Source organism: Heterocephalus glaber, unplaced genomic scaffold (genome assembly GCF_053883595.1).
Source record: "Heterocephalus glaber isolate CG9 unplaced genomic scaffold, H.glaber_assembly_v1.0 deba00001569, whole genome shotgun sequence".
NCBI classification, from domain to species: Eukaryota; Metazoa; Chordata; class Mammalia; order Rodentia; family Bathyergidae; genus Heterocephalus; species Heterocephalus glaber.
The window spans coordinates 10785340-10807743 of NW_028258354.1; the positions used below are offsets into that span (position 1 = coordinate 10785340).

General features: G+C 36.9%; 1 protein-coding gene across 9 annotated transcripts in view; it reads left to right on the top strand.

Moving 5' to 3' along the window:
* Positions 1 to 22404, top strand: part of Msrb3 (methionine sulfoxide reductase B3) — a 180664-nt gene that overhangs the window by 154196 nt on the left and 4064 nt on the right. For 8 of the 9 annotated variants that reach the window (XM_087192251.1, XM_087192249.1, XM_087192258.1 and 5 more), the window contains one exon: positions 19747 to 19844. In XM_087192251.1, coding sequence (XP_087048377.1) covers positions 19747 to 19844 — 98 coding nt within the window. Of the gene's footprint in view, positions 1 to 19746; positions 19845 to 21738; positions 21811 to 22404 lie in introns of all 9 variants that reach the window. The other variant, XM_087192250.1, reaches the window with a different exon arrangement.

The window sequence follows — 22404 nt, forward strand, 5'->3', positions numbered from 1 at the left end:
GTATGTATATGCTACAGTAGTGCTGTAGTATTTTATGTTTATGGATACTGACCAAGGCTTCGCAAATTTTATGCTAACCAAACTCAAAAAGATCACAGAAATTTCATAGGTGTTTATAATATACTGCCAAAAGACAGTAATTCATGACATGTTGTACTCTAGTAACACAAGGAATGATAAATGCTTGCAAGATGATCATCATCAAAAATATCTGAAATTGTGTTGGGATTGTAGATCAGTAGTAGAGTGCTTGTCTAGCATGTGCAAGGCCCTGGGTTCATTCCCTGTCCAGCATACATTTATTGTGATACATATATTTATTGCAATATTGTTTCCATATTTTTGTTAGTATTTTCTTCAGCTGTAATTTGCCTACTTATTCAACAAGCATATATTTAGTGCCTATTAGTACTAAGCAGCCACATCTTGCACCTGTTAATCATTTACAGTTCAGTGGGATAGGAATTAAATATCAGTGAATATCTCACAGAATAGCATGTCAACCTGTATGTTGTAGACTATAATATATATGTATTGGACCTTTGTGCAGTTTCACTCATTATTTTGTCATGGAGGTACAGTACTACATTAAATTATCTGTACAGCACCATAGCATTTAGCTGAATTTATCCATCTGAATTTCAAATCTCAAACTTGATGACATCTGACTTTTAATGCAATAAACCTGTCAGTGGTCAGAAGTGAAAAACAAATTTTGAAACTTAAAGGGCCACTTGTACCTGTTGGTCTTGTTGCAAGACCTTGTCTTTATAGACTTTGTTTCAGTCTTTGAAGTACCAGAGAGCTGTTGATGAGGGGTATGAAGTGAGCTACCTTCACTAGGTCCTTTAAAATGTGGGCCAGCATTTGGGCCTGAAAGAAGACTCATCAGGTGCGAAAATCATCAAAAATAAATGTCAGTAATTCACCTGGAGATTCTATAACTAATTCTATTACACTATAAAGACTTGTGTATGTGTATTTTAAAACCACAACAATTAGTATCTTTAAGTTCCAGGTTTCTGAGGTAACAGGAATGTGTGTAGACAGCTCATTCAACCAAAATTTATTGAATGTGGGGCACTCTTTTTAGGAGGTTGGAATCCACTGGGAACAAAGTAGTTGTCTGTGCCATCATGAAGCTTACATTCTAGTTGAGGAAATGCAGAAAGGAGACAAAAATCATGATGAACAATCAGGTGTAGTATATTAGAAAGTGATAACTATATGAAAACATAGGGCAGAGTAATGCGGAATTGTGTGTTTGCAAATTTCCTTTAAGTATTTTGAAAAGAAGGAATAAGTAATCAGATATACCTTGGTTTGATGTAGGTTGCTTCATACCTTTTTGATGTAATCTATTAAATTTTTTATATATTAGAGAATGTACAGTGTTTTGATAAATTACTTTGATTTTGCCATGTCTACAACAAAGACAAAATTTATTTAGCTACATAAACAACTCTAAACAATTATTTTGTTCCAAAAATTGTTTTTAATAGTTTTTCTGATAAATCTGTTTCAAAATATTTTTTCATGATGAGCTTTCAGAAGTTTAAAGGATAGCAGGGTAAAGTAAGTTTTGAGATTTCATAGAAAGGTGATGTAGATTAGTGAGGGATCATAGAAGATTATGAAAATAAGGGAATATTTTATGTGAGATTGTAGCACTTAAAAGTATATTATAGAGTAAAGATCTAAAGTCTGTTCAAAAGTTTAGACAGACTCAAATTAGAAGAAAATGTCAAGAGAAAATTTACATTAAGTGAAAGACTTAACTGTCTCTTAAAAGAGGTAATCTTGCATTTTCATCAGGTGTATATATATAGAAAGGGAATTATTCTGAAATTTTTGGCAGATACCCAACTAAGGAATGTAAATAGTAGTTTGATGCTCCCAAATGATGTCTCCTGGTAAATAGACCTAATTCAGAATGCACATAAATGGAACATTATTTTGTTTTTAATCTGGATTGCATGTTGTTATGAATAGAATCTGTATTTCTTTGAATTTCTCTGTCCTATATCTCTCCTGATATTTATAAAGTCAATTAAGCACAATAATTAAACTTCACTAGACGAGCAACCCAAATTGCCATCTTCCTGTCTGATGTAGCTAACTGATTCTAAGCAAACTCCATACTCTTTGTTAAGCTTCCTAATGGATGCCTTACTGGACTGAAGAGCTTTTGGAAACAAAATAAAATAATCATCTAGAGTTGAATGTTTTTGGATCAAAGTTACTAGGTCAACACTAAATTTAAAACCAGTTTGAGAGACATTTTTTTGATGGCACTTAGAAATTATGGCTAAGGGTCAGGCTGTTCCATGTGATGCTGCTCAGATCCTTTGATGCTAAATGTCTACAAGTGACTTGTGTGTAAGATATATTTCTAAAAACATTAACTGTGATTTAAAATAGCAAGAGACAGTGCTCAGGTCAGGGAAAATAATGTCTTCCTCTCCAGTTTTCTGGTTGAAATGGTTTGAGTTCAGTAATTTTATTGAACCTGAAAAAGTATTATTAATATCTGCTTCCACAAAGGGAAATAGGGAAGCTGGCACCTGTCAATTCCTCCTTACGAGTTTATGAGATATTTTGGGTTGTAAGAAAACAATGGATAAAATCCATACTGATTAGATTTTTTTGTGTGTTTGAAACCATTTAAAAATGATGTGGAGGGCTCAAAGGAATTAGTAAAGTGTGCTGCAGTACAGCCAAATTATTAATTTCCAAAGAGAATTGATACCAGATATTCACGTTGCCCAAAGGAGATCTTGGTGTCCTTGACAGTCTTTCTACATACAGTGCTTAAATAGACTCAAACTTCTAAAATGATTATGGGTGACAAGGGTACCTGATTTCTGTATTTGAAGTTATCAATGAACATTTTTGAAGAAATGCACTGTTTTTCATAAGGAAGAAAATAAGCGTATATTAAGTTGATATTTGTAAAAAAATTGCTTAAAGTAGAATAGTAGAAATTATTTGCCTATTTAAAATATCTTTTTTGTTGCCCCAGTGATAGGCCTATCCAATAAGAGATTACCTTTATTGTTCCCCAAGGAAATTTATTTTTCACAATTCTAGGAAGTAGGGAGCTGACTGATTCAGTCCTTGATGAGAGACCTCTTCTGGCTCTAGATGGCCATCATATTTTCTAATTTTTAAAAAATTTTTTTTTATTATGGTAAAACACATGTAACATAATTATGTTATTTACAGTTTTAAATATAAAGCTAAGTGTCATGAAAAAAACATGCAGCTGGTAGATGAATGGGCTATGAGGAGCCCAGAGGTAGGGGCTTCCAGGCCACCATTCCACCACTCCCAGCCCAGAGGAAGGGGCTTCTAGGCTGCTATTCCACCACTCCCAGCCCAGAAGAAAGGGCTTCCAGAGCATCATTCCACTGCTCCCAGCCAGGGGGAAGGAGCTTCTGGGCTGCCATTCCACCGCTCCCAGCAGAGATGTAGGGGCTTCCAGGCCACTGTTCCACCACAGGCACCAACCCCCCACAACCACCATGGTCAAAATGAGAAGGCACATAAACAAGTCTCAAAACCAAACATCTAGATCACCTACAGCAACCCAAAAGGGAAATGAGATGGAACACTCATACTCAACCACCTGGACTCCCTGAACTAGCAACAAAAGAGAATCTGGGAAAAGTGAAATCAGAAATAAATTCTCAGAGATTGTGCTACTAGTGCAAGACATGATTAATAAATCTAGAGAGGAGCTGAGGAACATGATGGAATCCCAACACAGTAAACAAATGGAATCCATAAAACAGATGCAAACAGATATCCAGGAGATCAAAAACTCCATTGAAAGTATACACAGCAGAATAAGCTAATGTGAGGACAGAGTTTCAGATATAGAAGATAAGACTGCAATTAGTGACCAGGAAAAGAAATATTACTTCAAAATTATAAGGGAACACTAGAAATCAATTCAGCAGCTGCTAGACAATGCAAAGAAGAATAACATAAGACTGATTGGAGTCAATGAAGAAACAGGAGAGAGTGCAGATGACATAAAAAAACTGTTCACAGAAGTGATGGCAGAAAACTTCCCAAGCAGGGGAAAAGAACTTGACATACAGATAAGTGAGGCATATAGAACTCCAAATAGCCTTGATCAAAAAACGTCTACACATAGGCATATAATTGTTAAGATTCCAGAAACTCAACAGAAGAACAAAGTTCTACAAGCAGTTAGAGAAAAGAAACAAATCACATACAAAGGAAAGCCTATCAGAATCACAGCAGACTTCTCAACACAAACCCTCAAGGCAAGAAGAGCTCAGAGTGACATATTTCAAGCCCTAAAGGAAAACAGCCTCTAACCCAGATTGATGTACCCTGCAAAACTATCTTTCAAAATTGGTGGAGAAATAAGATACGTTCATGACAAAGAGCATGTCAGGAACTTGATGAATACCAAACCAGCATTCCAAAAAATTTTAGACAATATCCTAAGAACAGACAATGAGGATCACAACCTTAGGAAGCCCAGCACAATGAACCCATCAGGTGAAACAAGAAATTAAATGTAAAGGGGGAGAATCCAACAAAAAGAAAAAGTCATGACAATGACAAGTCAATAGGTTTCAGTTATAACCATCAATGTTAATGGTCTCAATTCACCAATCAAAAGAAATAGACTGGCAGAATGGGTGAAGAAGCAAAATCCAACAATGTGCTGCATACAAGAACACAACTCAAAATGAAACTCATAGGCTGAAAGTTAAAGGGTGGAAAACAATACTCCATGTGACGGGAACCCCAAAAAAAGCAAGAGTAGCTATCCTCTGCAGACCAAGTGGATTTCAAACCAACACTGATTAAGAGAGACAAAGAAGGACACCACATCCTTGTAAAGAGAAGAATCCAAGAGGAAGAGATGACAATCATAAATATCTATACACCAAACACTAGTGTGCCCAAACATATAAAACAAATACTAACCGACATGAAAAGTCATATATGCACTAATACAAGAGTAGTGGGGGACCTCAATACCCCACTGTCACAAATAGATAGATCAACTAGACAAAAAATACATAATGAAATACTAGAACTCAATCAAACTCTTGAACAAATGAACTTAACAGATGTTTACACAGTGTTCCACCCCACCAAATCAGAATGCACATTCTTTTCAGCTGCACACAGGTCGTTTGGAAAAATAGACCACATACTTCCTCGTAGAACATGGTCAAGTAAGTGTAAAGGAATTGAAGTTATCCCATGTATATTATCAGACCATAGTGTGATGAAATTGGCGATCCATAGCAAAAGAAACTGCAAGAATTTCAGAAACACATGGAAACTGAACCACACGCTTCTAGTAACCAGTATATCACAGAGGAAATCAAAGAAGAAATCATACAGTTTTTACAACTAAATGACAATGACAATATAACATAGCAGAAGCTATGGGACACAATGAAAACAGTCTTACAAGGGAAATTCATAGCAGTGAATACACATATTAGGAAAACAGAGCGAGCTCAATTAAACAACCTGATGCTGAACCTCAAGCTCCCAGAAAAAGAAGAGCAGGACAAACCCAAAGGTCATACAATGGAGGAGATTATAAAGATCAGAGCAGAAATCAATTCAATGTAGACTAAGAGAACAATATAAAAAATTAATGAAGCCAAGAGTTGGTTCTTTGAAAGAATAAACAAAATTGACAAACCCTTAGCCAGCCTGATCAGAAAAAGGAAAGAAAAAACCCAAATCCATGCAATTGGGAATGAAAAGGGTGAAATTACAATGGACCCAGCAGAAATCCAGAGGATCATCAATACCTACTTCCAGAACCTATATGCCAATAAGATGGAAAACACAGAAGAAATGGACAGATTCCTAGATACATATGAATTACCAAAGTTGAACGGAGAAGACCTAAAAATTCTAAACAACTCAATATCAACCAATGAAATTGAAAACGTAATGAAAAACTTACCAATTAAGAAAAGCCCAGGCCCTGATGGCTTCACTGCTGAATTCTACAAGACATTTAGAGAGGAACTACTGCAACTACTGTTTAAACTCTTCAATGAAATTGAAAGGGAAGCGATACTCCCAAATTCATTCCTGGAAGCAAGCATCACCTTGATCCCCAAAGCAGAGAAAGACCCAACCGAAAAGGAGAACTATAGGCCAATCTCATTAATGAACATAGACACAAAAATCCTTTATGAAATATGGGCACATAGTATGCAGAAGATCATCAAGAAGATCACACACCCTGATCAAGTGGGACTCATCCCACGGATGCAGGGATGGATTGACATAAGCAAGTGAATCACTGTAATATTCTAAATCAATAGAGCCAAGGAAAAAAACCATATGATTATCTCCATAGACGCAGAAAAAGCATTTGACAAAATCCAACACATATTTATGATAAAAACCCTACAAAAAATTGGAATATATGGTCCATACCTCAGTCTGATAAAAGCCATCTATGAAAAATCAACAACCAGTATCATACTAAATGGTCAAAAACTGAAATCCTTCACAGTAAAATCAGGAACAGACAAGGATGTCCACTGTCAGCACTCTTGTTCAATGTAGTTTTGAAAACATTAGCCATGGTAATTAGACAAGAGAAAGAAGTAAAAGGAATAAAGATAGGAAATGAAGAAGTCAAATTGTCATTATTTGCAGATGACATGATACTCTATCTAGAAGACCCCAAGAATGCCACCAAAAGTCTTCTAGACTTAATAACCAAATTCAGTCACGTAGCTGGATACAAGCTCAACACACAATTATCAATAGCTTTACTCTACACAAACAACAGCCTCATTGAGAGAGAAATAGGGCAAATAATTCCTTTCAGAGTAGCATCCAAGAAACTGAAATACCTAGGAATCAATCTAATCAAAAGAAAGAAATCAAAGACCTCTTCTCTGAAAACTATAGCACTCTGAAACGAGAGACTGAAGATGATATCAGAAAATGGACAGACATCCCCTGCTCCTGGGTAGGAAGGATCAATATAGTGAAAATGGCCATACTTCCAAAACTGCTACATAGATTTAATGCAATCCCAATTGAGATCCCAGCAGCATACTTCATGGACCTTGAGAAAACAATCCAAAACTTCATTTGGAACAAGAAGAGACCCAGAATAGCAAAAGTAATCCTAGGTAACAGAGACTTGGTAGGGGATATCACAATCCCCACTTGCAACTATACTACAAAGCTACAGTGATAAAACAGCATGGTACTGGCAAAGAAACAGACCTGAGGACCAGTGGAACAGATTAGAAGATGCAGCAACAATGCCAGACACACTCAGCCATCTCATCTTCAATAAAGGAGCCAAACACCCTCACTGGAGGAAAGATAGCCTCTTTAATAAATGGTGCTGGAAAAACTGGGTTTCAACTTGCCAAAGATTAAAACTAGACCTATATCTCTCACCATGCCCTAAACTAAAATCGAAATGGATTAAAGATCTAAATATTAAAATAGAAACTCTGAACCAGTTGGAACAGAGGTTAGGTAGAACCCTTGAAGACATCGGTGTAGGAAAAGATTTTATGAACAAAACCTCAGTTGCCCGTGAATTAGCACAAACAATCAACAAATGGGATCTCTTCTTATTAAAAAGCTCCTGCACAGCAAGAGAAACCACCAGCAGTGTGAAGAGACAACCCACAATGTGGGAAAAATCTTCACCTGCTCTTCCTCAGACAAAGGTCTACTATCTCGAATCTATAAAGAATTTAAAAAGATCAGACCTCCCAAATTTAAAGACCCAATCCAAAAATGGGCATCTGAAATGAACAGACATTTCTCAGACAAGGAAGTAGAAATAGCAAATAAATACATGAAAAAATGTTCAACATCACTGGTCATTCGAGAAATGCAAATGAAAACGCTGAGATTCCACTTCACTCCAGAAAGAATGGCTGCTATCATGAAATCAACCAATAACAAATTCTGGCAGGGCTGTGTAGAAAGAGGAACACTGCTCCATTACTGGTGGAATGTAGACTGGTGCAACCACTGTGGAAATCAGTATGAAGTTACCTCAAAGAACTAGGACTGGAAGTCCCATTTGACCCAGGTATTGTCCTGCTTGGTATCTTCCCCAAAGAATTAAAAGAATCATACCACAGCGATATATGTGCACCCATGTTCATAGCAGCACAATTTGTAATAGCTAAAACTTGGAAGCAGCCCAGATGCCCATCAACTGGAGACTGGAGAAAAAAAAATGTGTGTGTGTGTGTGTGTGTGTGTTTTTAATAAAATAGAGTGCTACTCAGCCGCAAAAAGGAAAAATTAGAGACATTTATAGCTAAATGGATGCACACTGAGGTGATACTCTTAAGTGAAATAAATAGGACACACATTTATAAATACCAAATAGTTTCTCTAGTGTGATAAACTGAAAGTGTAAAAAAGGACTAAAAGGTATAATAGATAATGTGAAATAGGAAGAAAAGGGGCAAAGGGGAAGGAGAAGTGGGAGGTGTAGGGGAAAGGAAAGAAGGGAATGGAATTAATATGAGAAAATGAAAAAATGGAAACAAGTCTGTAAATAAGGAGGGATGGAGGGGTTGAAGGGAGGGCAGGGGAAGGGGAAAAAATAAGAACCAAGAGGGATTATGTAAAGGTGCAAATTTCCAATGATGAATGTCATCATATTGTGTACCTAAAATGTACCAATGATTATAATGAATAATTGGTAATGCAAAATAGGAAGAAAAGGTCCAAAGGGGTAGGGGAAGTGGGAGGGGTAGGGGGAAGGAAAGAAGGGTAAAGAAAAATGATGAGAAATGGAAAAAATGGAAACAAAATCTTTGTAAATAGGGAAGGGTGGAGAGGGTAAAGGCAGGGCTGAGAATGGGGAAAGAATAAGAACCAAGATACATCATGTAAAGGTACAAGTTCTCAATGAGAAATGTAAATATATTGTATATGTAAAGTGTACCAATAAAAGAATTTAAGGGAAAAAAAAGAAAAAAACATGCTGCTATGCAACCATCGTCCCATCTATCCCCATAACTCTTCTCATCTTGTAAAATCAAAACTCTGTACCCATTAAACAAGACCACCCTTTCACCTTTGCCAAGTCCCTGGTACTTGCCATTTTTTTTCTGTGATTTTTTTACTACTCTTAAGTGGAAAGTTATTTTTTAATTAAATTGAATTTTGTTATTTAATTAAGAAATAGATTATATTTTCTTAATTCATTTATGAAATATTTCAGTGAACTATGTGTTGAGAATATATTAGTACAATCATGGTCTTATGGTGCTTAGTTAAAGAAGCAAATATTAATTTTAAACTATCTGTATAAAGTAGTAATAACAAATCAGGTGATATGGGTTGAGGTAAAAGTACTTGGTAGTGTGAATATGTTTAACCTGAGAACCTAACATAGAATTAAAGCTCTGGATTCATTTCTTCAGCTGTATTTATGTACCTTCTTCGTGTCAAAAAACAAAATGCATTATAGTGATCATTTACAACATTACACCCATCACTCTTCAATTATTAGACCACAAGATAGGAACAACAACTTAGAAATACACTATAAATTATTAAAAATTTTCTTTTTAGTCTTTCTTTACATATCAGTTCTATTCAGTTAGGAGCATTTGAGTGATGCTTAAGATTTTTGCATGTCTATGTATTTTCTTATCATGCATTTTATTGCAAATATTCCAGGAAAGCAACATTGTTAACTTTTAAAGAAGTTTGGAAAACAGAGGAATGTGGGATAAATGGAAGCAACACCTAGAATCTAGAAATCTTAACACAAACACCATTCTGTTCTTCTCTATCCATCAACCTATTTCACATTCCTTCCCTCCCAGATTTATAAGAGTAGTACCCTTTGTTTACTCTCTTTTCTCTTCACTATGCTTTTCATCCTAACTCTAATTGTTGAATTCATCAGTGGCCTTTCAGAGTTTATTTAACTTGTTTTTCTATAGATTATGTCACTGCCCTTTGCCCTCCAACCTAAACATTTTGTCTGTGGACTGCCCTTGTCCCTTGCCCTGTTTCTTGAAATTCTTATTTTCTTCAACTACTCACTCCTCTGCCCAACTTTTAAATATCTGTCTGGTTAACCTCTCCCCTTATATTCACCTCCTATATATCCTTATCCATGACGTTGCTTTTATGTTCTGATAACTTTCACATCTGTGTCTCTAGCTTTGTTCTCATTTGTAAGCCTGCATGTCACTCTACCCCCAGATAGTTTCACAAGAAACTAATTTTATTATTTTCCCTGTAAAAATGTACATGTAGCATGATGTATTTAATCATATAAGTTTGACTACTAGTAATAATTTGATACTTTCCTTCTCTTTCATTGTCGCATATGTACACAGTCACCAAAATTAATACATTCTACTCTTCAGCTGTATATATGCACAATTCTGTCCAGTATGTATCTTTCAATTCTATTCCAGTATGTAGTCTTCCATCAGATATACTTGTTTTCATGCTCTTCTTTTTTTTTTATGAGTTGCCATTTCTTTTTTTTTTTTTAATTCTTTTATTGGTACATTGTAGGTATACAACACAATTACATTTCTCATTAGGAATTGTACCTTTACATAATGCATCTTGGTTCTTATTTTTTCCCCATTCCTAGCCCTTCCTTCATGCCCTCCACCCTTCCCTATTTACAAAGACTTTATTTCCATTTTTTCCATTTCTCAGCATTTTTCCTTTCCCTTCTTTCCTTTCCCCTGCCCCTCCCACTACCCCTACCCATTTGGACCTTTTCTTCCTATTTTACATTATCGACTATTCATTCTAATCATTGGTACATTTTAGGTATACAATGTAATGACATTCATCATTGGAAATTTGCACCTTTACATAGTCTCTCTTGGTTCTTCTTTTTCACCCTTGCCCAACCCTCCCTTCAACCCCTCCAGTCCTCCCTATTTACAAAGATTTTGTTCCTAGTTTTCCGTTTTCTCATATTAATCTCACTCCCTTCTATCCTTTCCCCTAGCCCTCCCACTTCCTTCCCCTTTGCCCCTTTTCTTCCTATTTCACATGACCTAATATACATTTAGTCCTTATTTACACTTTCAGTTTCTCACACCAGAGAAACTATTTGGTATTTACACATGTGTGTCCTATTTATTTCACTTAAGAGTATCGCCTCAATGTGCATCCAGTTAGCTATAAATGTCTCTAATTTCTCATTTTTTATGGCTGAGTAGTACTCCATTTTATTAAAAAACCACATTTTCTTTATCCAGTCTCCAGTTGATGGGCATTTGGGCTGTTTCCAAGTTTTAGCTATTACAAACTGTGCTGCTATGAACATGGGTGCACATATATCACTGTGGTATGATTCTTTTAATTCTTTGGGGAAGATACCCAGCAGGGAAATAGCTGGGTCAAATGGGACTTCCAGTCCTAGTTCTTTGAGGTATCTCCATACTGATTTCCACAGTGGTTGCACCAGTCTACACTCCCACCAGCAGTGGAGCAGGGTTCCTCGTTCCCGACAGCCCCACCAGCATTTCTTATTGGTTGATTTCATGATAGCAGCCATTCTTTCTGGAGTGAAGTGGAATCTCAGCATTGTTTTCATTTGCATCTTGCGAAAGACCAGTGATGTTGAACATTTTTTCATGTATTTATTTGCTATTTCTACTTCCTTGTCTGAGAAATGTCTGTTCATTTCAGATGCTCATTTTCAGATTGGGTCTTTAAATTTGGGAGTTCTGATCTTTTTAAGTTCTTTATAGATTCGAGATAGTAGGCCTTTGTCTGAGGAATAACAGGTGAAGATTTTTTCCCACATTGTCGGTTGTCTCTTCACACTGTTGGTGGTTTCTCTTGCTGTGCAGAAGCTTTTTAATAAGAAGAGATCCCACTTGTTGATTGTTTCTGCTAGCTCACGGGCAACTGAGGTTTTGTTCATAAAATCTTTTCCTACACCGATGTCTTCAAGGGTTCTACCTAACCTCTATTCCAACTGGTTCACAGTTTCCTCCAGTGAGGGTGTTTGGCTCCTTTATCGAAGATGAGAATGGCTAAGTGTGTCTGGCATTGTTTCTGCATCTTCTAATCTGTTCCACTGGTCCTCAAGTCTGTTTCTTTGCCAGTACCGTGCTGTTTTTATCACAGTAGCTTTGTAGTAGAGTTGGAGGTTGGGGATTGTGATACCCCCTGCCATGTCTCTGTTAGCTAGAATTGCTTTTGCTATTCTGGGTCTCTTCTTGTTCCAAATGAATTTTTGGATTGTTTTCTCAAGGTCCATGAAGTATGCTGCTGGGATCTCAATTGGAATTGCATTAAATCTATATAGCAGTTTTGGAAGTATGGCCATTTTCACTATATTACTCCTTCCTACCCAGGAGCAGGGGATGTCTGTCCATTTTCTGATATGATCTTCAATCTCTCTTTTCAGAGTGCCATAATTTTCAGAGAAGAAGTCTTTGATTTCTTTCATTAGGATGATTCCTAGGTATTTCAGTTTTTTGGATGCTATTGTGAAAGGCATTATTTGCCCTATTTCTCTCTCAGTGAGTCTGTCATTCATGTAGAGGAAAGCTATTGACTTTTGTGTGTTGACCTTGCTACCAGCTACTTGACTGAATTTGGTTATTAAGTCTAGAAAACTTTTGATGGAGTTCTTGGTGTCTTCTAGATAGAGTATCATGTCATCTGCAAATAATGACAATTTGACTTCTTCATTATCTATCTTTATTCCTTTTATTTCTTTCTCTTGTCTAATTGCCCTGGCTAGTGTTTCCAGAACTATATTGAACAAGAGTGGTGATAGTGGACATCCTTGTCTTGTTCCTGATTTTAATGTGAAGGATTTCAGTTTTTGATCATTTAGTATGATATTGGCTGTTGGTTTTCCATAGATGGCTTCTATCAGTTTGAGGTAGAGACCATCTATTCCAATTTTTTGTAGGGTTTTTATCATAAGTGCATGTTGGATTTTGTCAAATCGTTTTTCTGCATCTATGGGGATAATCATATGATTTTTGTCCTTGGCTCTATTGATATAGTGTATTACTTTAATTGATTTTTGTATACTGAATCAGCCCTGCATCCCTGGGCTGAATACCACTTGATCAAGGTGTATGATCTTCTTGATGATCTTCTGCATTCTGTTTGCCAGTATCTTATTAAGGATTTTTGCATTATGTTCATTAGTGAGGTTGGCCTATAGTTCTCTTTTTCAGTTGGGTCTTTCCCTGCTTTGGGGATCAAGGTGATGCTTGCTTCCAGGAATGAATTTGGGAGTATCGCTTTCCTTCAATTTCACTGAAGAGTTTAAACAGTAGTTGCAGTAGTTCCTCTCTAAATGTCTTGTAGAATTCAGCAGTGAAGCCATCAGGGCCTGGGCTTTTCTTAGGTGATAAGTTTTTAATTGCATTTTCAATTTCATTGGTTGATATTGGGTTGTTCAGAATTTTTAGGTCTTCTTCGTTCAACTTTGGTAATTCATATGTATCTAGGAATGTGTCCATTTCTTCTGTGTTGTCCATCTTATTGGCGTATGGGTTCTGGAAGTAGGTATTGATGATCCTCTGGATTTCTGCTGGTTCTGTTGTAATTTCACCCTTTTCATTCTTAATTGCATGGATTTGGGCCTTTTCTTTCCTTTTTCTGATAAGGTTGGCTAAAGGTTTGTCAGTTTTGTTGATTGTTTTGAAGAACCAACTCTTGGCTTCATTGATTTTTTTGTATCATTCTCTTAGTCTCCATTGCATTGATTTCTCCTCTGATCTTTATAATTTCCTCCCTTCTATGAGCCTTGGGGTTGTCCTGTTCTTCTTTTTCTAGAAGTTTGAGGTTCAGCATCAGGTTGTTTAATTGGGCTCATTCTGTTTTCCTAATATGCCTATTCACTGCTATGAATTTCCCTCATAAGACAGCTTTCATTGTGTCCCATAGATTCCGATATGTTGTATTTTCATTGTTATTTAATTGAAGGACCTATCTGATTTCTTCTTTAATTTCCTCTGTGACCCATTGGTTATTCAGAAGTGTGTTGTTCAATTTCCACGTGTTTATGAAATTTTTTGAGTTTCTTTTGCTATGGATCTCCAATTTCATCGCACTATGGTCTGATAATATACAGGGGATAACTTCAATTCCTTTGCACTTACTTAAACATGTTCTATGTGTGGGTATGTGGTCTATTTTTGAGAATGACCCATGTGCAGCTGAGAAGAATGTGTATTCTGATTTTGTGGGGTGGAAGGCTCTGTAAACATCTGTTAAGTTCATTTGTTCAAGAGTTCGACTGAGTTCTAGTATTTCATTACTTATTTTTAGTCTAGTTGATCTATCTATTTGTGAAAGTGGGGTGTTGAGGTCCCCCACTACAATTGTATTAGTGCATATATGACTTTTCATGTCTGTTAGTATTTGTTTTATATAGTTGGGTGCACTAGTGTTTGGTGCATAGATATTTAGGATTGTCATCTCTTCCTGTTGGATTGTTCCCTTTACAAGGATGTAGTGTCCTTCTTCATCTCTCTTAATCAGTGTTGGTTTGAAATCTACTTGATCTGCCAAGAGGATAGCTACTCCTGCTTTTTTTTGGGTTCCTGTCACATGGAGTATTGTTTTCCACCCTTTAACTTTCAGTCTATGAGTTTCCTTCTGAATTAAGTGTGTTTCTTGTATGGAGCATATTGTTGGATTTTACTTCTTGACCCATTCTGCCAGTCTATTTCTTTTGATTGGTGAATTCAGACCATTAACGTTGATGGTTATAACTGAAATGTATTGACTTGTCATTGTCATGACTTTTTCTTTTTGTTGGGTTCTCCTTTTTCCATTTAATTTCTTGTCATGCCAGATGGGTTCATTCTGCTTTGCTTCCTGGGGCTGTGATCCTCAATGTCTGTTCCTAGGATATTGTGTAAAATTCTTTGGAGTGCTGGTTTGGTATTCATGAAGTTCCTAAGGTGCTCTTTGTCCTGAAAGTATCTTATTTCTCCATCCATTTTGAAAGATAGTTTTGCAGGGTATATCAATCTGGGTTGGAGGCTGTTTTCTTTTAGGGCTTGGAATATGTCACTCCAAGCTCTTCTTGCCTTGATGGTTTGTGTTGAGAAGTCTGCTGTGATTCTGATGGGCTTTCCTTTGTATGTGATTTATTTCTTTTCTCTGACTGCTTGTAGAACTTTGTTCTTCTGTTGTGTTTCTGGAATCTTAACAATTATATGCCTATGTGTAGATTTTTTTTTGATCAAGGCTATTTGGCATCCTATATGCCTCACTTCTCTGTATGTCAAGTTCTTTTCCCCTGCTTGGGAAGTTTTCTGCCATTATTTCTGTGAAGAGATTTTTTACGTCATCGCCTCTCTCTCCTATTTCTTCATTGAGCCCAATTAGTCTTATGTTATACTTCTTTGCATCATCTAGCAGCTGCTGGATTGATTTCTCATGTTCCCTTATAATTTTGAAGCAATTTTTCTTTTGCTGGTCATTAATTGCAATCTTATCTTCTATATCTGAAATTCTGTCTTCACATTGGCTCATTCTGCTGTGTAGACTTTCAATGGAGTTTTTCATGTCCTGGAAATCTATTTGCATCTGTTTTATGGATTCCATTTGTTTCCTATGTTGGGATTCCATCATGTTCCTGAGTTCCTCTCTAGATTTATTAATCATGTCTTGCACTAGGGGCACAATTTCTCCTGTTATCTGAGAAATTATTTCTGATTTCATTTTTTCCAGATCCCCTTTTGTTGCCAGTTCAGTGGGTCCAGGTGGTTGAGTATCAGAATGTTCCATCACATTTCCCTTTGGGGTTGCTGTAGGTGATCTGGAAGTCTGGTTTTGAGACTTATTTATGTGTTTTCTCATTTCGACTGGGGGGGCGGCTGTTAGCGCCTGCACGGATTACCTCCTCTGTGCTGGGAGACTTGGGACAGGGGCCAGGAGCGGCCGTAGGGATGGTGACTCAAAAGCCCTTTCCTGTGGGCTGGGAGCAGCGGGAGTGATGGTGACCGGGAAGCCCTTTCCTCTGGACCAGGAGCAGTGGGACGGTGGCTCAGAAGCCCCTCCCTCTGGGCCGGGAGTGGTGGGAGGGATGGTGGCCTGGAAGCCCCTTCCTCTGTGCCAGGAGCAGCGGGACAGAAGGTGGCCCAAAAGCCCTTTCCTCTGGGCTGGGAGCAGCAGGAGGGATGGTGACCGGGAAGCCCCTTCGTCTGGACCAGAAGCATTGGGACGGTGGCTCAGAAGCCCCTACCACTGGGCCGGGAGCAGTGGGACTCAGTACCTCGGTCTGGTGGTCTGGTGTCCTCTGCGTCTTTGTAGTGTGGAACCAGGTGGCTGCCTGTCTGCAGCGGGTTGATTCGGCATGTTCCACATGACTGGGGACCTCGGTAGGGCGTCGGCAGACCTGCCTGTCTGCAGTGGCGTGATTCGGCATGTTCCACACAACTCGGGACCTTGGTAGGGTGTGCTTTCATGCTCTTCTTACTCCTCACCTTGAAGCCTGCTTCTAGAACCATCTTCCTAATACACATATAATCACATCAATAGTCTGTTCAAAAGCCTTCAAGTGGGCCCCCAGTCATCCTGTCATCCAAAATGTCCTGGCAACAGTGTCACCCCCATTTAGAACGCCTGATTTTCTTGAAAATAAATGAAAAAGCAAAGAAACTGATAACCAAAGCAAAATTAGTGCTTGAATATTACATTGCATTTGAATTTTCATTAACATTTATTATCACTTAGAATTATAGATCTATGCTACTTCCATTTATCTTGTAACCTCCCTAATTTTTAAGACATGTATTCTAAATATCATTTTTATTTAAGGTACAACTTAATAAAGCTGGATGCAGCATGGGGGAGTGTTTGCTAAAACCAATGATTTTCTTTTTGTCATAATTATGTTAATCCCTTTGTCTTGACTGAAATATTTGCCTCATGAGATTATTGCCTGATTCCAGCAATGAAATCATGTCATCCACATAAAAGGGATATTTGCCTTCATATTTGCAATGGCAGGAAAGGAGAAATATAATAAATTCTAAAATAATATTAAGCAATGAAATCGAAAGTTGAAAATACCTAAGAAAATTTTTTTCCACTGATTTGAGTGAGGAGTCTATCCTGACCTGCTGATTGTAACTCAGATAGTTTTGCAAATGTCATGAAAGTGTTAACCTCTTACTGTTCCCTCATAATCAGTTTTAGCCACAGAGTTAAATCTGAGCCAGTTCAAGCTGCTAAATTTTACATTATTTTAATATTTTTATCAGTGAAGTAAAAATAATATAAATGTGGTTAGTAGGAAAATTACAACCTTAAAATCTGTCCCTTATATACATATTAGATCAAGACTAAAATCTGCATTTTTTTAAAAATTTCAGCTTCTTGATCAAGGTGATTGAGCAGACACATTTATTTCCCCTGCCTCCCAGAGACCCCTTTAAAATGAGAGTCAAAAAAAGAATAGGATGAGTAAAGAAAAGAGAAAAGACCCGTTGCAAAGAAAACTGGATTAGGATAAGGGATTTTGAGCAGACAAATTTAAACAATTTTTCCAAGGGGGAGAAAAAAAAAGATGGAAGGACATTAATGGGTGTGATTCAAGAAAAGCTATGTTCCAGCTGATTAGAGAAAGCTATAGTCCATTATACATACAAGAGTTTTCATAGAGATGCCCAGCAGAATTAGAAAGAAGCTCAGAGCTCAGAATTGGTGAGAGCAAAACAAAGGGCTGACAACAAAGTGCCTAACTGAAAGTATGAAGAAGAGACAGACCAGTTTTACATCTTCCTCACCTTCATATTTACAATGCAGCTCGTCAATTGTCTGCAAGAAAAAATCTAGGAAGACTGCTTTCTTAAGATATTAATAGCGTGCTTGAGATCCACATCTCATCTCCACCTTCTTTTATCAAAGCTATCAAATATAAATCATCATTGTTAAGCCATTGCCCATGCCCACATAAGTCTTCAAACTTATTTAACATTTGAAGATTACAAAATGTTTGTAATTATCTTTCAATACAATAAATTTTTATTCATCAGTGGTTTCTGCTCTGTTCTATTGACTGAGTCATGTAGCTAACTTAGTAAAGTTTCTAATTTTTATTTATGGGTAATGGAAGACTGTAGGGGAATTGGAAGCTATATACCAATCTTTGTTAAATTAAGATTAGAGGAATGAGGGCTATACTTTCTAGGCATGGTTCAGTTGGATTGGTTTCAATTTATTACTCATTTCCAATTTAAAAAAAATGTTTTAAACATTTTTGAAAGGAAGAAGAAATAGAGTTAGAGTAAAGAGAAATTTTTTCTTAAGAAGCAATTTGAACAAAATATGTAAATTTTGTCAACAGAACTCTATTTTGGTGAGCCATGTCACTATTCAAATATAGATTTGAGTGGGCTCAGAGCTACATTAAGGGTAAGGGTAGAAAATTCTTTTTTATTGCCATCTTTATAAAAAATCCCATTGTAGTGTAGAGAGTAGCAAGCACCAAGGAGCTACTCCTCATAATCTGGAACACTTGCTCTTATGTTAGAGATGTAACTGAGCATGTCCTGGATTTACTTCACATTATAGAAGAAATATTGAGTTATAACTGCAGATTGATGTGGTCTGATGATTGAATAAAACTGAAGCAAAACAGGTCAGCTGCATTTGTAGTAGCTGTGTTTATTTGCTCTCTAGAGATGGGAATTCCTTGAGGGGAGAATGTATTTATTGAAAAAAAGATATTCTTGATACTAGTAGACTAGTATCTAAAAAGTACAGTACACTGAAATAGTTATTGAACATACAACCTGCCTATACACTCAAAAATTTGTACAAAAGCATATGCCTGAACTCCAGCACTCTGGGAGGCTGAGACAGGAGGACTGCAAATTTGAGCCTACTCTGGGCAACTTACCAAGACCTTGTCTCAAAAATAAAAAATACAAAAAGGGCTGGGGATATAGCTCATGCTGCGTTCAGTCCCCAGTACTGAGTTTAGTTCTTCATACTGCCAAAAGAGAAAAACAAATGTTCTAGTCTGATGGCCAGCTTTTCAATGGGTTTCTTAAATTGTGAATTTCTTTTTTTAATGATTAGAATAAATGAGAATGGGAACAAGATGCTATTCGAAAGAATGTACTGAAGAATGCTGCTCCGTGACTTTGTCCTAGGAAGTGAGCAGTCTTCTTCCCACAAAATATAAGCTATGTTCTCAGATAAACCTGTCCCAAGGAATTAGATTAAGATGTAGACAATAGGACATTCATCTTTTTACATTTTAATCATCCAAACAATGTACTGAAGAAAACTTGCTTTCTGAAGGAGCTGGAATAATTTACAGGTTAACAAACCAATTGACCGTGCTTTGGAAAATGTCATAATGGAAGATTAATAATGTTTCAGGGTTCTGCCCCAGGATTCTGAAGACAGGAGTAAGAGTGGTAACAGGGAGATTTCTAAGTTTGGGGATGCTCTAAAAACTAATGGATGATCTAAAAATGTCTCACAAAACACAAAGCCCCCCCAAACCCCAATACAGCTATAATATGAATGTGAGTAAATGGTTATTCTTTAAAAATAATTGTTCTTATAAAATATATTATTCTTCAGTTTTTGATCTTTATTTTCAGGTGGAAAAAGTCAAGCATAAATCATATAGTACAGATTTGCATCATTTGCTTAGTATGTCTTTAAAATTGTACTCTAACCTAAGGGTGTGTGTCTCTTTTCTCTGTTTTGGTTCTTGTACTGTCTCTGCCCCAGGTTGGCCGTCATTCCATGATGTGATCAGTTCCGAGGCAATCATGTTTACAGATGACTTTTCCTATGGGATGCACAGGGTGGAAACAAGCTGCTCTCAGGTCAGTTAACCCACCTGAAATCTCAGTAGGGTGCTCACTGCGCTGCAAACACTTTCAAGACTCCTAGTTTTACAGAATACAGCAACTAAGGCCAAATGACTGTTCACAAGGACAGACAAGCACAATGAAGTCTTTTCAAAATCTGAATGATTTCTCCATCTTTATGTGTTAGAGTTAGGTTTAGGATTAGGGTTAGGGCATATCCAATGAAATATCAGTCCTTGGCTTTAACACTATTAAACAAATATTTTGGTAGGAAAAAAAAATACTCATTTGACTCAGTATTGCAAGTTGTGGGCTATTCTTGGGGCATCTGAAGATTTTATTTTATATGGCCTTGCATAACCTACTTGTTTAAATAATCCCTGTGTCCCCACAGTTCTGTGTACCCACTGTTCAATCCTGGTACTGATGGCTATAATATAAACACAGTCAATGAAGACTCCAGAATTGGCTTCTCTTTGGGTGAATATGAGGAGGAAGGTTGAAGAGAGGGTGTAGGAAGCAAAAGCTTATTTAAGCTAATTGAAGGCATGGTGGGAATATGAGATAAAGTAATTCTTTTCTCTGCTTCTCCTGCTTTATAGACTTATCCTTATTTCCAAGGATTTTCTAATTATCTCTGTCAATATGTCTCTAAACAAATTAATGCTGGCTCTAAGGGAGGAAATGAACACATTTTGAGGAAGAGGCAAGGATACTTTATTGAGAACCTTAAATTTTGGGGCATTTTGATTAAACCTAAAAATATAGCTAGAACTTCCATGGACATAGAATAAGAACAACTACATATTCTCTAATAGGCAGTCCTGATTACCAATCTGCTTTAAGTACAGTTTGAGAATTGTGGCACTGACATTCATTAATACTAGAGTGTTTTGTCTGGTGATATCTTTTGCATGGATCAGAGAAATAAAAGAGGCACCATCAGGCAGCAAAGTGATTGCCACAGTTGCCTCCCTCAGGATTCCGCTACTTGCCCTTTATCTATTTTTCATTAACTGCCTTATCAGGCACAAGAGTTTAGGGAGTGAGTGGCATATTCACTACCAAGTAGAAAAGGAGATTGGTCTGAACCTCATCATTTGGTGAATTTCTGTTTTCAGTTTGTTTTTAAAGAAGGTTGTCAAGTTTACTGTCTTCTAAATATGAGGACCACCCTATCCCTGGAAAAGCATATTTTATCTAAATCACATTTTCAGATTACTCTTGTTCTTGAGAAATGAGACTAAAGGCATTTTGTGATGCTGTTTCATCCTCTGAGACTCTAATTCAACTAAGGGGAGCCTGCATAACAGCATTTTTGAAGCTCCCTGGGTTAATGCTTCCAGTAACCTTGTATGGTAGGTATTTTTATTCTCCCTGGGTTTTACAGTTGAGAAAAATGAGGCACAAAGTAGGCAAATAAATTTGCATAATAACATTCATTGACAAAGTTAAGATTGGATCAGTCCTATTTCCATTTTCCTAAGGAGCTTCGCAAAAGACATGTTCTGTAAGAAACCTAGCACATGCTTGATCATTAACAGAAAAGCAGTAAGAGATTCTTAGATTCTTAGATTCTTAGTGGTAGAGATTCTTCACTACTTTCATTACGATTGCCACATGCATTTAGATTACCCTTCGCATGCTGAGTTGTGCTACGATCGTATTTGTTTTCTTTTGCTATTCTACCTACTGAATTGAAAAATTGTATTCCAATTCTTTCTTCCAAAAAGGATCTTTATCATCAATTTGCCTACTCTGGTGGGCATATGTCTACTCCCTGGCCTGAAATTTCTAATAATTTTCAATTAGAAACAGTGTTCCTTAATTTTATTTGTATTTTCACCTGTGATAAAATACATTGCTTTTATGCCAGTTTCACTGACTACTGCAAATAATTGTTTGACAGCATCTCCCTAATCCTTCAATCCCAACCTGCTAAGCAACACTTTTGAAAGGAGTTTAAACTCAGTGCAAAGAGGTAAGATTTGCATGGTCAAAGCTGTAGTCAGCAAAATAAGTCCCTCCTGGAAATACTTGGGGAATTCTTCCTTCTTAAGATCAAAATTCTACATCTGGAGTAAATGGGAGACTAATAAATCATTTGCCTTTTTGTAATAATCTTTAAGGAAAACATCAGATCCCTGAGTTTACCCTGGTTGGGGTCTGTTTGTAACTGCTGCTATTATTTCTTGAATCTGTGGTAGAGTTCCTTAAGTTTGTTTTAGATCATTATTAATTTATCTTAAGTCAGCCAAATCAACAGAATGGTAAATAGCACCAATGCAGTTTTTGGTAAAACTCCAAACCGTATTAATCTTCTGCAGATGACAACTCATATATTGCTGATGATTAAAGATACCCATGTGTTACAATAGGATTTCAGACTCACACCCCATCTCTCTTTTTCTTGATCTTTCAGTAAAATCATAATGCTAAACTGGTGACTTCACAATCATTTCCTTAGCAAAAGATTAATATTATAAGCACAGAGGAAAAAGAGCCATTACCTACACACAAATGTCTTCAATAACTGTGGGAGAAAACAGAATACTACTGGCAAAATAAATTGTGT